This window comes from Anolis sagrei, chromosome 4 (genome assembly GCF_037176765.1).
Source record: "Anolis sagrei isolate rAnoSag1 chromosome 4, rAnoSag1.mat, whole genome shotgun sequence".
Lineage (NCBI taxonomy): Eukaryota > Metazoa > Chordata > Lepidosauria > Squamata > Dactyloidae > Anolis > Anolis sagrei.
In genome coordinates this window covers 100889883-100905991 of record NC_090024.1, presented here as the reverse complement: position 1 = coordinate 100905991, position 16109 = coordinate 100889883, and the positions used below count along the sequence as shown (strand labels likewise).

The 16109-nt window shown below is 42.2% G+C and overlaps 1 protein-coding gene across 1 annotated transcript in view; it reads left to right on the top strand.

The window, feature by feature from the left end:
• Nucleotides 1-5872, top strand: part of FBXL7 (F-box and leucine rich repeat protein 7) — a 223567-nt gene extending 217695 nt beyond the window's left edge. Inside the window, exon 4 of the mRNA XM_060774670.2 lies at nucleotides 3268-5872. Within this exon, the coding sequence (XP_060630653.1) occupies nucleotides 3268-4004 (737 nt within the window). The 3' untranslated portion in view covers nucleotides 4005-5872. The remainder of the gene's footprint in view (nucleotides 1-3267) is intronic.
• The last annotated feature ends 10237 nt before the right edge of the window (nucleotides 5873-16109 follow it).

Sequence of the window (16109 nt, the reverse complement as noted above, 5' to 3'; positions counted from 1 at the left end):
CCCAGAAATCCCAGCCAGTTTACCAGCTGTTGGGATTTCTAGGACTTCAAGGCCAAAACATCTGGTGACTTACAGGTTGAGAATAATAATAATAATAACAACAACAATAACTTTATTTGTGCCCCGCTACCATCTCCCCAAAGGAGCCCCCGGTGGCGCAGTTGGTTAAAGCACTGAGCTGCTGAGCATGTTGATCGAAAGGTCGCAGGTTCGATTCCGGGGAGCGGCGTGAGCTTCCGCTGTCAGCCCTAGCTTCTGCCAACCTAGCAGTTCGAAAACATGCAAATGTGAGTAGATCAATAGGTACCGCTCCGGCGGGAAGGTAACAGCGCTCCATGCAGTCATGCTGGCCACATGACCTTGGAGGTGTCTACAGACAACGCCGGCTCTTTGGCTTAGAAATGGAGATGAGCACCACACCCCAGAGTCAGACATGACTGGACTTAATGTCAGGGGACAATCTTTACCTTACCATCTCCCCAAGGGACTTGGTGCGGATTACATGAGGCCAAGCCAACAACACATCAATAAACAAAACATCAAATAAAACAATCAATACAATACAATTCATATAAACATAACAAAATAAGCAATAAACAATCAACAGTAACATGCAAACATGTTGAAAACCAATGGCCAGGCCAATAGATTAAAATTAGAATAATGCTGACATGACGTGAGCATTGTGGGAATGCAGTTAGTCCTAGATCAATGGTAAAGTGCATTTTGAAGGCATATTGCTGAGAGTTTCCTTATTCTGGGAAGGCACACTGGAACAACCACGTTTTCAGGCTCCTCCTAAAGACTGCCAAAGTTGGGGCATGTCTAATGTCCCTGGGAAATGAGTTCCAGAGTCGAGGGGCCACCACTGAGAAGGCCCTCTCCCTCGTCCATACCAATCGCACCTGTGAAGGAGGTGGGAGCGTGAGCAGGGCCTCTCCAGATGATCAAAGAAATTGTGTGGGTTCGTACACAGAAATGCGGTCACGTAGATAGGCGGATCTAGAGCAGGGGTCCCCAAACTAAGGTTCGGGGGCCAAATACTGCCCTCCAAGGTCATTTACCCAGCCCCTACTCAGGGTCAATTGAAGTCTGAAATGACTTGAAAGCACACAACAACAAAAACAACAATCACAATCCTATCTCATCAGCCAAAAGCAGGCCCACACTTCCCATTGAAATACTAATAAGTTTATATTTGTTACAACTGTTCTTCATTTTAATTATTGTATTATTATTTTTTGCACTACAAATAAGATATGTGCAGTGTGCATAGGAATTCATTCATGTTTTTTTTTTTCAAATTATAATCCGGCCCTCCAACAGTTTGAGTGACTAACCTGGCTCTCTGCTGAAAAAGTTTGAGGACCCCTCATCTAGAGACATGTTCTCTCTAAACCTCTGGTGCAATTCTGTGGTCAATATCTGCTGATTTTTCAACCTACTCAGCATGGAGAAACCTCATCCTGTAGCATCTTTCCAACATGGACTAGATGGTATTCTGCAAACCAGTCATCTTAGGCAGTGTGCAGTCAACAACAACTAGAGGGCATCACTCCAGAAATCCCAGCCAGCTTACCAGCTGTTAGGATTTCTTGGACTTGAAAGCCAAAACATCTGGGGACCCACAGGTTGAGAACCACTGAACTAGAGTATATTTGACCTATGTTTCCAAAAATGGCAGTAGTTGTCTCCTATCAGCTCTCGCTTTTGAGATACAGAACATATGGCATCTACCAGTCGCCATCTATTTGCTCATAGAGAACCATAGTAACCATATCTAAGAAACTAGAGCTGATGTGGTTTATCCAATGCAATTTTCTGAATCAGTACCCCAAATAACTCCAGGAACAGACCTAAAAATCAAGACACCAAGAATCTTTTGTTGTTGTTGGTCTGTTTAATCTGTATGTTAGTTACGGTCAAGAAAAAATGAGAAAGAAACATGGAATATATGTGTTTATGTAATGTGAAGACCTAGTTGTAGTTTTATGCAAACTGAGAAACTATTGGCCACTTTTCTTCTCCATCTGTTCAAGTTTGAAAGCACTGCCACAGGGCCACCAAAAATACCAGTTAAAGTGTGGATCTGGCCTGCACTCCACAGCTTAGCTATTTATTTATTTACAGTATTTATATTCCACCCTTTTCACCACGCAGGGGACTCAGGGCAGATTACAATGTACATATACAGTGCCTTAGACACACAACACATATAGACAGATAGTCAGAGGCTATTTAACATTCCAACTTTTTCTGGCCACCAGGGGAGCTGTCGCTTCACCGTCCATTTGTGACACTGATGAAGTACTTTCTAATTCCCTACATGCTCGCTGATCTTTATGGCCTCGTAAATTAGTTAATTTAGCCTCCCCACAAAGTACCTAAATTTCCTACTTGACAGATGCAACTGTTTTTCGGGCTGCAAAGGTCAACAACAAGCTACACAAATTTGATCGGAAGCTCATTCCGACCCGGGCTGGCTTCGAACTCATGACCTTTCAGTCAGTCGTGATCTTAATGCAGTTGACACCCAGCCAGCTGCGCCAAAGTCCTTTATTGAATCAATTAATTATAACTTGTTTGTTTGTTTGTTTGTTTGTTTGTTTGTTTAAAACTTTTATATCCCGATCTTCTCAACCTCTGTAGAGGGACGCAGACCGGCTAACAGCAAAGATTCAGTGCTACAGTACAGTCTAAACCAACATATATCAACAGAAAAAATTAAAAAAATGCAATAAAATACATATAAGCCAATTTGCCAACAATAAAATCATGTCCAAACTCAGTCCACATGTGGTCAATAACTTTGTTCAATTGTCGAGCTCTGTCATTATTCTGGGAAGGCCTCGTTCCATAGCCAGGATTTCACTAGCTTCCTGAAGGTCAGGAGAGAGGAGGCGGATCTAATCTCATTTGGGAGGGAGTTCCATAGCCAGGGGGCCACCACAGAGACGTCCCTGTCTCTCGTTCCCACCAGACACGATTGCGAAATTGGCGGGACCGAGAACAGGGCCCCACCAGAAGATCTTAACAGCCTTTATAGTTCATAGGGAAGAATACATTCGGACAGGTAAACTGGGCCGGAACCGTATAGGGTTGGGCTGGCGGAATAGTTTTGGAGCCTTTCTTGTTCATTTTTAGGAAGCTTAGCATGAAATGTTCTACATCGTCAATGTCATTTTTTTAAAAGGAGGAAATGCCCTAATGATTGCAAAGCTGACTGCTTTGATTTCCTTTCTTCACCATGTCCCTGCCCCAATTTAGGTTGCTCCAAAGTGACGTGCATCAGCTTAACTCGTGAAGCCTCCATCAAGTTGTCCCCGCTGCATGGAAAACAGATTTCTATCCGCTACTTGGACATGAGTGACTGCTTTGTCCTCGAGGATGAAGGACTGCACACCATTGCTGCCCACTGCACGCAACTGACGCACCTCTACCTACGCCGCTGCATCCGCATCACTGATGAAGGCCTCCGTTACCTGATGATTTACTGCACTGCCATCAGGGAGCTGAGTGTGAGCGACTGCCGCTTTGTCAGCGATTTCGGCATGCGTGAGGTTGCAAAGCTGGAGTCCCGCCTCCGGTACCTCAGCATCGCCCACTGTGCCCGCATCACTGACGTCGGCATCCGATACATCACCAAGTACTGCAGCAAGTTGCGCTACCTCAATGCGCGGGGCTGTGAGGGCATCACAGACCACGGAGTGGAGTACCTTGCCAAAAATTGCACAAAACTCAAGTCCCTTGACATTGGGAAATGCCCCCTGGTCTCCAACATTGGCTTGGAGTTTCTGGCTCTGAACTGCTTCAACCTGAAACGACTGAGCCTGAAGTCCTGCGAAAGCGTCACTGGACAAGGCCTGCAGATTGTGGCCGCCAACTGCTTTGACCTACAGATGCTCAATGTACAGGATTGTGAGATCTCAGTGGAAGCTTTGCGGTTTGTTAAACGCCATTGTAAGCGCTGCATTATAGAGCACACCAACCCTGCCTTTTTCTGAAGTCAACTCCTAACTCTTTGTTGATGAAAGCAAAGCATTAGAAATGTTTGTATGGGCATATGCGCCTTGACTGTTTGTATACAATAACTGTACCTTCTTTGTACCAGGGAAGGGAACATGGAACTTAGGATCCTTAAACACTTCCTGATGGCCTTGTTCAAATTTTCTGAGGGCCAGTGACTTCTACATATGAAATTGTAACTCTCTAGCCTTATGGTCCCTGTGATATAGTTGAAAACAAGGCAGTGGTTTGTATGTAGCATTCAGAAAAGGGAAGCCAAGTAACAGAAATCCCCATTTGTCCTTATTGTCAAATGTCATTTCATCCCGATCCAGAGAGTGTGAATTGTGATTATTGAAGGCCAAAGCTTGGAAAATGTACCTTTTTAGACTACAACTCCCAGAATGGAAGCTGAGAAACTGTAGGAGTTGTAATCCAAAAAAGTATTTCTTTTCCAAGTACTGTTGAAGTGAACGGGAGATGTTAATCATGCTCAGATTCAATATTTTTTAAAAAATCAAGGTTACCTTTAGCTTCATTAGAACAGTCACGTCTCAATCCATTATGTCATTTGAGAGCCTGTCCAAGTTTGTTTGTTTTCTACTTTGCTGTTACATTTTCGGTGCCAAAATTGTAGCTCAGAGAACAATGCCATCCTAGCAGAGGTACAGTATATCAGAGCTGTGCTAATATATTAGCCATCACAATGTTACAAGTGTTACGAAATAGCCTTCGACACATGTGTGATTTTGCATATGACCCTCAGTGTTCAACAAGTTATCTTCAGCATTGTCTCTCAGTGCCCTATTTCCCAGGATCTGATCCCAGGTTTTCTGTTTATCCCAGATTATCTGGCAGTGTGGACTCATATAATCCAGTTTAAAGCAAAAACACCTGGAATATAGGGCCTGTCTGGAAGGGCCCTCAGAAGTCCTATCAAGAACTTATTGGTAAAAGAGGAGTGTTTGAAGCCACCAGAGGCAGCCCTAGGTAATTTTCAACAGTAAGCAAACAGTATTTTGGCACCCCCCTCCAACCAATCACTGAGATAGATAGATAGATAGATAGATAGATAGATAGATAGATAGATAGATAGATAGATAGAGAGAGAGAGGCATGGACAATTTTTGGCCCTCCGGGTATTTTGGACTTCTTACTGGCTGTTTGGAATTGTGGAAGTCCAAAACTCATGGAGGGCCGAAGTTGGTCCATGTCATCCTCCTCCTCCCGGCGGACCATGTCTCCCGGCAGCAGCGCTTTCTCCTCCTGAGGCTAAGGCGAGGCGAAGGAGGTGGCAGGAAAGAAGGGGGCCAGTTAGGCCCTCGGAGGAGGAGGCAGCGACATGGCGACTCCCCTCTTTGCGCTGCTGCTGCTTCTTCTCAGTTGGGAGCAAGGCCATGGTGCAAAGTTCGCCTAACCACTGCTGTGTGAGCAAGACTAGGGCATTTACGAAGGCGCCTCAAGAGCGCCCCTGGGCAAAATCAACTATACTGCAAATGCTTACTTTGCGTAATGGGTTGAGCTGCCCCTGGAAGCCACCTTCCTTTAACTCTTAGTGTGGCCAGGTTTCTGTCATCAGGAAAGAGCATCAGTTTAGATATCATGTCCTTTTACATCAATATAATTTCAAACACTCTATTCTAGACCTTCTTTCCTCTTCTATTGTTCACCTTAACTGGAGGTGGATTTCCGGGAGGCTTTCATGGCCGGAATCACTGGGTTGTTGTAGGTTTTTCAGGCTGTATGGCCATGTTCTAGAAGCATTCCCTCCTGATGTTTCGCCATCATCTATGGCAGGCATCCTCACAACCTCTGAGGATGCCTGCCATGGATGCAGGTGAAACATCAGGAGAGAATGCTTCTAGAACATGGCCATACAACCCGAAAAACCTACAACAATCCAGATTTCCGGGAGCTTTGAGTTCCAAAACTCTCTTTTACTGTTCTAAAGCAGGTCAAGCTAAAATAACTACAGCTGGCAATTCTGTTCTCTTCTCACCATTGCTTTGGCCTTATCTTTCTGTTTCATTCAAGTGACCAAGTGGAGAACGCATAAGACAGAGCTGGGGCACTGCCAAATGGTCATGAATTACAGCTATCTGTGTCCTGGATGACTTTTCAATAACTTTAAAGCATAGGCTCTTTTTATTGCAATTTCCAGCGTGAGAGGGTACATCAGAAAAACATTTAGACAAAGAATGATATTAGACATACAGATTCTATGCAACTACATTGGATTTACAATTACATGGCTAACTACCAAACAAAGGGGAAATTAGAGAAAGAAGCCCCAAAGTGACCAGACTGCTCCCGTGCAAATCTGCCACTTTCCATATGTACACTATCTCTCTCCTTCCCATGGAGCAGAGCATAGCGGGTGGAACAGACTCCTCAGGCCTCCCACACGTTGAGCATTATTAGACTGAGTCTTTTATAGGAATATTTTGCTGATGTAGTCCCAAAGTTGTAAATTAATGATAGACATCTTCCATCCTGGCTCCATCTCAGTTTCCTGGCCAGATGTTGATTCTTCTTGATTGGTGTTGATCTTATGTTGACTTCCTTCTTAACATTGCAAACATTTCTGTTATCACTGTCCCAAATCTTAGAGTTTACTTTTCAGATCTCATTAACAACTTTTAATTACAGTCCAGCAAGCACGTAGCTAGTCATTGCAGGCCTTAATATTATACTGGTGTCTCCAAAATTATTAGTTCCATCCATACATTCATCTTCCATTCTTCCATTCATTCCCACACATCATATTAAATCCATATCTATCAAATCTGCACATTGAATTTCTTATTACATCTGTAGTATGGATTTGTGTCTGTACTGACTAGGGCTTCTGATAGTTGGGGCCCAACAATGTCTAGGTAGTTGGAGCACAATAACTGCTCATTTTTGCCCACCTCTCTAGCACTGACAGTGCTGTCTGTATCTTATTCTATACACTAGGAACAAAGTCTCTTTAGGACACATAGGCCCTAAAGTACTCAAGGTTTGTTATAATTTTATTGACAAGGTCATGTTCCTAGATCAGCTACTTTGTGATACTAGACATTAATGTATTTAGTTAGGTATATCAATGTTGTTGGGCTTCAACTACCATATATGCTAGCCAGCACAGTCAAGGGTCAAAATTACAGGTACTGTTCAATGTTCATTATGCTGAGCTCAGTAAGGTTTTCTGGCCTGGCTTCCCTTTAGTATAGCTTGACTGGGCACCAGTTACTGTGCATGAAGGAAGTCGGTTGTCCCATTGATGTATGTTTTCCCCTCCCTCCAGTGTGACAGTCAGAAGCATGATTCCTCTTACAATTCCTCATTGCCCCAGAAATCACTAGCAGGAAAGTTATGAAAACATCAATCTCCTGTTCCCCCATCGACAGGAAAACAGACCTTTGTTGTGTGGGGGGACTTATTGGAAAGGCAGTCAACTCATTGGACAATAGAAATCCTATTATAGTACTAAATTTTCTTGGAGGAAGAGAAAAGGAACTGTAGGTTTCAGTAATGAAGTCCACATATTAGTCTCTTGTGGGGAAAAGAGGCACCATATGCTTTTCCTCCCTCAGTGGCTTGTTCTGTCAGAAAAGCCTCAACTTCAGCTGGATTGTAACATTTCATTGTTGGGGAGGCAGAGGCAAGCAGTGTTTTCCAGACAGTAAAGCAATTAACTTTTAAGGTCGTAGCCTCTGGGAACAGAAAATTGGGATGCTCTACACTTTATTTCAAGGAAGCAGACTGATTTGACAGGAAAATTTATATCGGTGCCATTACAAATATGAAGGGCAATGCCCTCTGTGGATACTCATTAGTCAAAAAAGTGGTCCTACTCCAACCGTCTCCTATGAGCATGGGATTTCCAGACTGCTAAATCAGTGGAATCTTTTACTTTTTTGTTCACCCTGATAACATTCCTCACATATTTTTTTATCATGTCAGGAGTGACTTGAGAAACTGCAAGCCACTTCTGCTGTAAGAGAATTGGCTGTCTGCAAGGATGTTGCCCGTAGGATGCCCGGATGTTTTGATGTTTTACCATCCTTGTGAGAGGCTTCTCTCATGTTCCTGCATGGGGAGCTAGAGCTGACAGAGGGAGCTCAACCTGCTCTCCCTGGATTCAAACTGCTGACTTATCGGTCAGCAGTCCTGCCGGCACAAGGCTTTAACCCATTGCGCCACCGGGGGCTCCTTCCTCACAGATAACTCTTTGGATGTCCAGATCAAAGCTTTCAATCCTATTCTTTCATACCACATGTTCCATGTGAAGGACCTAAAAAGCACTTGTTTCACTCCAGAACAGGATTAGCCCTCTGACTTTAAAACGCCACGTGTTGAGTAGGAAAAACAATCCTTTTTATTGAAAATAAGTAAAAACAGAAAAGTAGAAAAACACTTTAAGGGAATAGATAAATCCAATTAGGTTAGAAGATAAGCAGGAACAAATTAGTCCAAGGTATGGTTCAGTAAAGTTCAAAAACAACGTCCAGAGTTCTCTAATAAAATCCAAAGAAACAGGGAAACGTTGATCCAAGGTGTGAATAGGTAATCACAAGAGACAAAGAGTCAACCCATTCAGCAAGAAATCCTTAAACATGTATCTTCCAGGCAAGGTTTTCATGAGACAAGGACAAGAACTTAGCAGGGATCTGAAACGATGCTTCATCTGACCATTTTTCCCATGGCTGGAACTTTATACCCCCTCGATAAGACTCAGAAATTGGTTTTGTGTTCCCTGAATGCCTCTCATCCTTATCTGACAAAGCCTGGCCGAACGCCAAAGGCCTTGGCCAAGCTGTCTGTTTTGGTTAATTTCCACCCACATGTCTATATGCTCATTAGTTTCTCCAGGTGCCAAGTTGTTTTCAAACCCCAAATCCTGGGGTAAACTATCATCGCTATACCCTGTAGGAACATTCTCATAGGAAACTACACTTTGAACCCATGTCTTTCTTTGCATTAATGCCATTTACCAAACCATTGCCATCTTGACCCTCAATGACATCATTCCCCACATCTAAAGCTCCTTGATCTTGAAACACTATCACAGGCTGAACTCCAACAGTACTCTCCTGAGGTTGCATGTGGTAGAGAAACATGTTTGCATTTAAGAGAAACAATAACCTTCATTCAGAATTATTATTATTATATTATAAGCACATACAATGGACCTGCTATGAGTATTTGGTTCAAAAATCCCAAATGAGTGTGATCATCCTCTCCTGTTATTAAATAATGATTACAAGAATGTGTACACTTCAACATGTCCATATTCACGTTGCCACTGTTCAATAATATGGGATGTGATGATTTGCAGTAGGTAGAAATCATGGATCCAAAAGGCCCACGATATTAGCGTACTGATTTTCAAAAAGCTAACTTTAAAAGTTGTCTTTGGAAAGCTAGGCACATTTTGTGCTCCTCCCCGACTTCCTTTCTTTACAGGTGACGGTGTCATGGAGACTGTGTCTTTTGGCAAATGCTCCCCTACTTTATGTCTGGCTCTCTGTCTGTCCTTGGATAGGAATACCAGCTATGGATGATTATATCTTCAGGTGGATTCCCTTGTGTGCAGTTGACAACTACTTTATGAGTAAAGCTCAGATGCTGAAAACATCTCTTGCAGAGTGATATGGGAAAGCAAACACTCTGGCTTGTTTGATATTTTTTTTTTCCCTTAAAGAAACAGAAAACTAGTAACTGTGCTGTTTCTAGGTTACTTTATTCATGCGGCACAGATGTGGGGCACAAATCCTTGTATTAAAGTACAAAGAAAAAGGATGAACTACTGTAGTAATACTCACTTGTAGGGTGGGACTATCAAAGTGTAGTCTCAATAACAGTGGTGACTATACAGTGTTCCTTCACTACTTCATGGTTCGCTTTTCGCAGACTCACTGTTTTGCAGGTTTTTGCCTCCTAGTTTATTAATGGTTGCCGTTGCCTAGAGCGGCATTCGAATCCCGCCTCCTGGCAATGAATGAGTGTGGAAGGGGGTTTCACCCTCCCCCTTAGGAGAGAGGCAGCCAATCAAGAAAGATTGCAAAGCAAAGCAGAGATAGCTAGCAAAAAAAAAAGTGTGCTGTGCCTTTAAATCTCTCCTCGCTTCTGCCTTACCCTCAGAATGCGATATACATATATAGTGTCCCTACTTCGCGGATTTTCACTTTTCGCGGGTGCTCCTGGAACCTAAAACCCGTGATAAGTGAGGGAACACTGTATATACAATTATGTGCTAAACTCTCTTCGACACATTGAATGGGACTAAAATGGGAATGGTTGTGAGATGAGATCTCTAACTCAGAACTTCTACTCGTGACCCCTTTTGGCCTGAGAAATTATTACCTGATCTCGGATATATAGATATATAAACAAACATTTACTGATTAATAAATCAACATTTACAAGGCTTGCTAAACAGGCATATTTTCCTTCTTATTTACTACAGATGAAACATTTTCTGCAGAGTCCATTGACTGCACAGATTTGTGGCAATCAGGAACCCTTATTGTTGCCAAATTTTTCATCACACCATCACTGAGTTAAGGGGATCCCATTTTGGGTTGGGACCCACAGTTTAAGAAGGTATACTTTAGCTGAGGAAAGACAGCTTCTACAGGGATGAGCAACCTGGAGCCCTTTAGATCATATTGGATACCAAATTCTGTCCTCTTGGCCATCATGGTCAATGGTTGGAAGGATGGAAGCTGGTACCCAACATCATCTGGAACACCTACCTTTGGCCTTCCTATCTGAATCAATATATCAGGATATACACATGTCTGTTATTTCAGTAAGATTACTCATTTAACGGGCCACGGTGATGCAGCGGATTAAACTGCTGAGTTGCTGAACTTGTTGACTGGAAAGTTGCCGATTCGAATCTGCAGGATGGAGTGAGCTCCTGTTGATAGCCCCAGCTTCTGCCAATCTAGCAGTATGCAAACATGCAAATGTCAGTAGATAATTAGGTACTACAACAGCGGGAAGGTAACGGCACTCCATGCAGTCATGCCAACCACATGAACTTGGAGGTGACTACAGACAGCGCTGGCTCTTCAGCTTAGAAATGGAGATGAGCACCACCCCCCAAAGTCAGAATAGACTAGATTTAATGTCGAGGGAAAATCTTTACCTTTACTACTCATTTAACATCTTCAGTTTTCTACAACAAATTGAACTTGTGTGTCAAAGAAACAGATGAGCCAAACAATGACAGGGTGCTTGTAAGCAAATTGTTCTAGGAAACAACATCATTATACATTAAATTTCTTTTCTCTTTCCATTTAGGGAATGGCCACTTACTACAGTGTTATCTCACTTTGCCAGATGTTCTCTTTACAGTCCCTAGTTCACAGTAAGGACAGAGTTAAGCCTATCCTTACTGTCCTATAGGGAAGATGGTTATGAGCTAAACTGGGCCTTGAGAACTCAAAAGAAGAGCTCAAACAAGATTTAAGTCTGTTTTCTTTTTGGAAAAGAAAGTTGATATTTTGGCTGATTCTGCTAAGTAGAAAAGGATAACTCTACTTGGTTCCAAAAGGGCTTTAATGTTTAGATTGGCTTTTCCTATGTGTCTCACTATAAAGCCTTAATTTACTACTACCAAGAAATAAAGCAATATATTGGTATAATGGCTTGGTTACTCAATGCGCATATAAAAGATGCAGAAATCAATATATGCATACACCCGGGGATAACATTTAAAGTTCTGACAGAATGTTTATTCTCACATAGAAAAACAGATTTGGCGAGGGGAATTTAACCCATGGTGTGTGTAGTGTGTTTCAGATACAGATACACCTCAATTAACAAAGTAGATGTGCTCCTGGGCATTACATGTTTTAGAGGGAATTTGATACTAGAGGAAGAAATAACATGGGAAGAATAAAGCTAAGTTCCTGGAGTACAAAAATGACAAGCAGTTCCACGTGTTTCAACATACTTTGTATTCATAATTAACAATATGCGCATGAGAAAAGAAACAGTCAAGTCAGATTAGCCTTGTATAGTTTTGAAACTTCTAGAGATCATTTGATGGCTTCTGACAAGAAATGCCTTCTGTTCACTGCCATTTTTTCTTCTGATTTCCATTTTTGCCAATAGATCTGTTTTTTTAAAAAACATGTAGCTGGTGATGCAGGCTTGCATGCTTTCCCATTTCTGCTGTTCATACAAGTTCACTAAGGTATTCTGAAGGTAGTTGCTATTTATCTTGTAGACAGGCACACATGGCTACAGTAGAATTGCCTTCAGTTTAATACACCTCTTTCCCAGCTCACGCTTTGGGTTGAATGATAAGTAATGCCTCCACCTTCGTTACGTGGATATAAATAGGAATATTTTAATAAATCAAATGCAGAAATAATCCTTAGAATGTGCTCTTTAACTACCACTATTCACTTTTCTACATAATCACCAGACAATTGGATACTTTTCTACCAACAAATTTTCTGAAGCCGTCACAGAAGAAACCAACACTGTTTCTGTAACCAGGGTCTCACAGTTCTCTCTTCCTGGGTACCCATCATGCACAGATCTTCCGATAGCCAAGCAAAGCAATGTGACCCATACATTCTTGTGAAATGCTAATTATGCTTGATATCTCTCCCTGAGTGATACGACGATTGTCCTGAATCAATCTGTCAACCTTTTGCTTGTGAAACTCGGTGGTTGCTATCACACAACATCCAATTGTTGGTTTGTCACACAAGTCAGATGTTCCCACCTCAACATCTTTAAACTTACTCGCCCAACAATGCACAGTACTCATCTACACAATCACCATAAACAGCTTGCATTCCCTGATAAATCTCCTTTGGGGTGACACCTTCTGCTGTCAAGAATTCAATGACTGCACGTTGCTTAATTCGCATTGACTGACTATCTGCGCAAGGTTCCATACTTTGCACTTTAACAACACAACTGTTCAATGCTAAGGCTTTCCAACAAAATGGAACTGTAGAGGAGAGTCTACTGAACAAGCCAGTACCTACGGCATGCCAGTACTGCCATCTGATGAGGAGTTACGAAGGTGGAGGCATTGCTTTTCATTCAATCCTCGTATATTGCATTGACTACTGCAGATGCATTGCTGAAACCTGACACTGAAACCAATGTGAGCAAAAAAAATGTCTAAATAAAGAAAAGATGAAGATAAAGAAATGGTGGGAGAGTGAACAGTTATAAAAAGATTTTATCAAAAGGAGCTCTCTATCAACGGCTTTATTAAATAAGGTATACCTGTATCTGAATGAAGCCACTGTGTCTGACACTATAATCAAGTGGGAGGAAAATGGAAAATGTGTCCCTGTTTTCTTTTGTTTGGCATCTTAAGGGATGGAGGGACAGAGGAGAAAGGAGAGAGAAAAATAGAAAATGATTATAGACCTATACAGGGTCTCGGGGTGGCTAAAGTTCGTTCTGGGGTCACAACAGGTTAACTTAAATGATAAAGATGAAAAAATTGTTGTCCCATTCAGCAACTGGTTCCGTGTATCTGCTGTTCTTGGGACTACCATTTGGATGTTGGCCTCAGAGTACAATGGTATGTATACCTACTGGGTTACAAGCCCCCTTGCCTCCTGCCTTTCATTAGGACACTCTAATATATATACGCAAAATCACACCATAAGAATTTTCCAAATAAAAACAGTTTGGGAGCATCATGGGCCCTTTCAAAATCAAGCCAAGATAACGGATGAATCAGCCATCATGTGTTGGCCTTGTGGTGTGGAAACATGCAATCTCACATTTCATATACCGCTAATCCATTCCCGTCAAGACCAACAGTTTACAGTGCAACTGCTGAACTTGCAAATATAATTTCCACTGTCAAGTTTTCTCCACTTGTAGAGCTCCCCAATAGAAAGAGAAGCAATCAGAATCAGGGGGCAAATACCCACCTTGTCGAGAAAGCTACATATGCAATTGATGTTTGCCACAAACTGCTGATATTCTTGCCGGCGAACATCTGGTGAGTTTTGCTGGCATACAATCTATATATGGTTTTTGGTCTGAAATATGCTCCCAGTACTAATCACTCACTGGCAGTTTCACATTCTCTCATTCCCTACTGAAATTTAAGAACATTTCCATCACTGTTCCCCAAAATATGGAACACGGCTGTAATAAAATCATGTACAAGTATAAGCACAACTAGAAGGTTCCAACTGCACCGCACATACGCAGATAATCTATATATGCAATTTCACAAACACCACGAAGAACTAATGATTATACCACATACACATGGGCCCAGTCCTGTTCAACACCTAGAACCAAATGCGGTCTTTGCTAATAGCCAACACGGACTTATTAAAAACAAGTCATGCCAGACTAATCTAGTCTCTTTTTCCGATAGAGTTACAAGCTGGGTAGATGCGGGGAATGCCGTGGATGTAGCGTACCTGGATTTCAGTAAGGCCTTTGACAAGGTCCCTCATGATCTTCTGGCAAACAAACTAGTCCAATGTGGACTAGGCAAAACTACGGTTAGGTAGATCTGTAATTGGTTAAGTGAATGAACCCAGAGGGTGCTCACCGATGCTTCCTCTTCATCCTGGAAAGAAGTGACAAGTGGAGTGCCGCAGGGTTCCGTCCTCCTGTTCAACATCTTTATAAATGACTTAGATGAAGGCTTAAAAGCATGATCATCAAGTTTTCAGACGACACCAAATTGGGAAGGATGGCCAATACTCCAGAAGATAGGAGCAGAATTCAAAATGATGTTAACAGATTAGAGAGATGGGCCAAAACTAACAAAATGAAAGGCAACAGTGACAAATGCAAGATACTCCACTTAGGCAGAAAAAACAAAATGCAAAGATACAGAATGGGGGACGCCTGGCTCGAGAGCAGAACATGTGAAAAAGATCTTGGAGTCCTTGTAGACAACAAGTTAAACGTGGACCAGCGATGTGATGCGGCGGCAAAAAAAGCCAATGGGATTTTGGCCTGCATCAATAGGAGCATAGTGTCTAGATCTAGGGAAGTCATGCTACCCCTCTATTCCGCCTTGGTTAGACCACACCTGGAATACTGTGTCCGATTCTGGGCACCACAGTTGTAAAAAGATATTGATAAGCTGGAATGTGTCTAGAGGAGGGAGACTAAAATGATCAAGGATCTAGAGAACAAGCCTTATGAGGGGCGACTTAAAGAGCTGGGAATGTTTAGCTTGAAGAAGAGAAGACGGAGAGGAGACATGATAGCCATGTATAATATGTGAGAAGAAGTCATAGGGAGGAGGGAGAAAGCTTGTTTTCTGCTGCCCTAGAGACTTGGACGCAGAACAATGGCTTCAAACTAAAAGTAAGGAGAGTACAACTGAACATTAGGAAGAACTTCCTGACTGTGAGTGCTGTTCAAAGAAGGAGTGTAGTGCAGGCTCCTTCTTTGGAGGCTTTTAAACAGAGGCTGGATGGCCATCTGTCAGGGGTGCTTTGAATGCAATTTTCCTGCTTCTTGGCAGGGGGTTGGACTGGATGGCCCATGAGGTCTCTTCCATCTCTGTGATTCTATAATTAGAAGAGTCTCCTTGCTTCATACAAAAGTTTATAGAAAAATGCCTGGACCACTTTCCTAATTATAAAGAAGGGCCCTGATCCTGTGTAATATTACTTGCATGGAAGACCCGCAAGACACAGTAAAATTTGCTTCCAAGTAGACAAACACTGGTTGACTTGATTTCTGTGAAGCCTTATATTTTAAATAAGATCTCCAGTGGTATTATAATACTCATGAATATACTTCTAAAGAACTAAACTGGGTGGTATAATTGGATTTGGCAGACCATCATTTCTAGTATACCAGCAAAACTAACAGGAGGCAGCAACCATTGACGTCCGTTCTCTCGAAAGGCACTGAAAGTCAAAACAGCATAATGTCAGTAGTAAGTGGTTGTCACATTCTCTTACTACTGCTTTCTTCATGGCAAAGCTGGTTGTTTGGGTACTTGGTTGTACAAGAGCTCCCTCTAAAGGAAATGTTTAAAATCCCTGAAGATTACTATGGAAAAGAAAAGTGCCATTGAGGAACATCTTTCAGGATCATCACAAAGGCTTCAACTCTTTTGGAAGGAGAGCATGTAGAGCGAT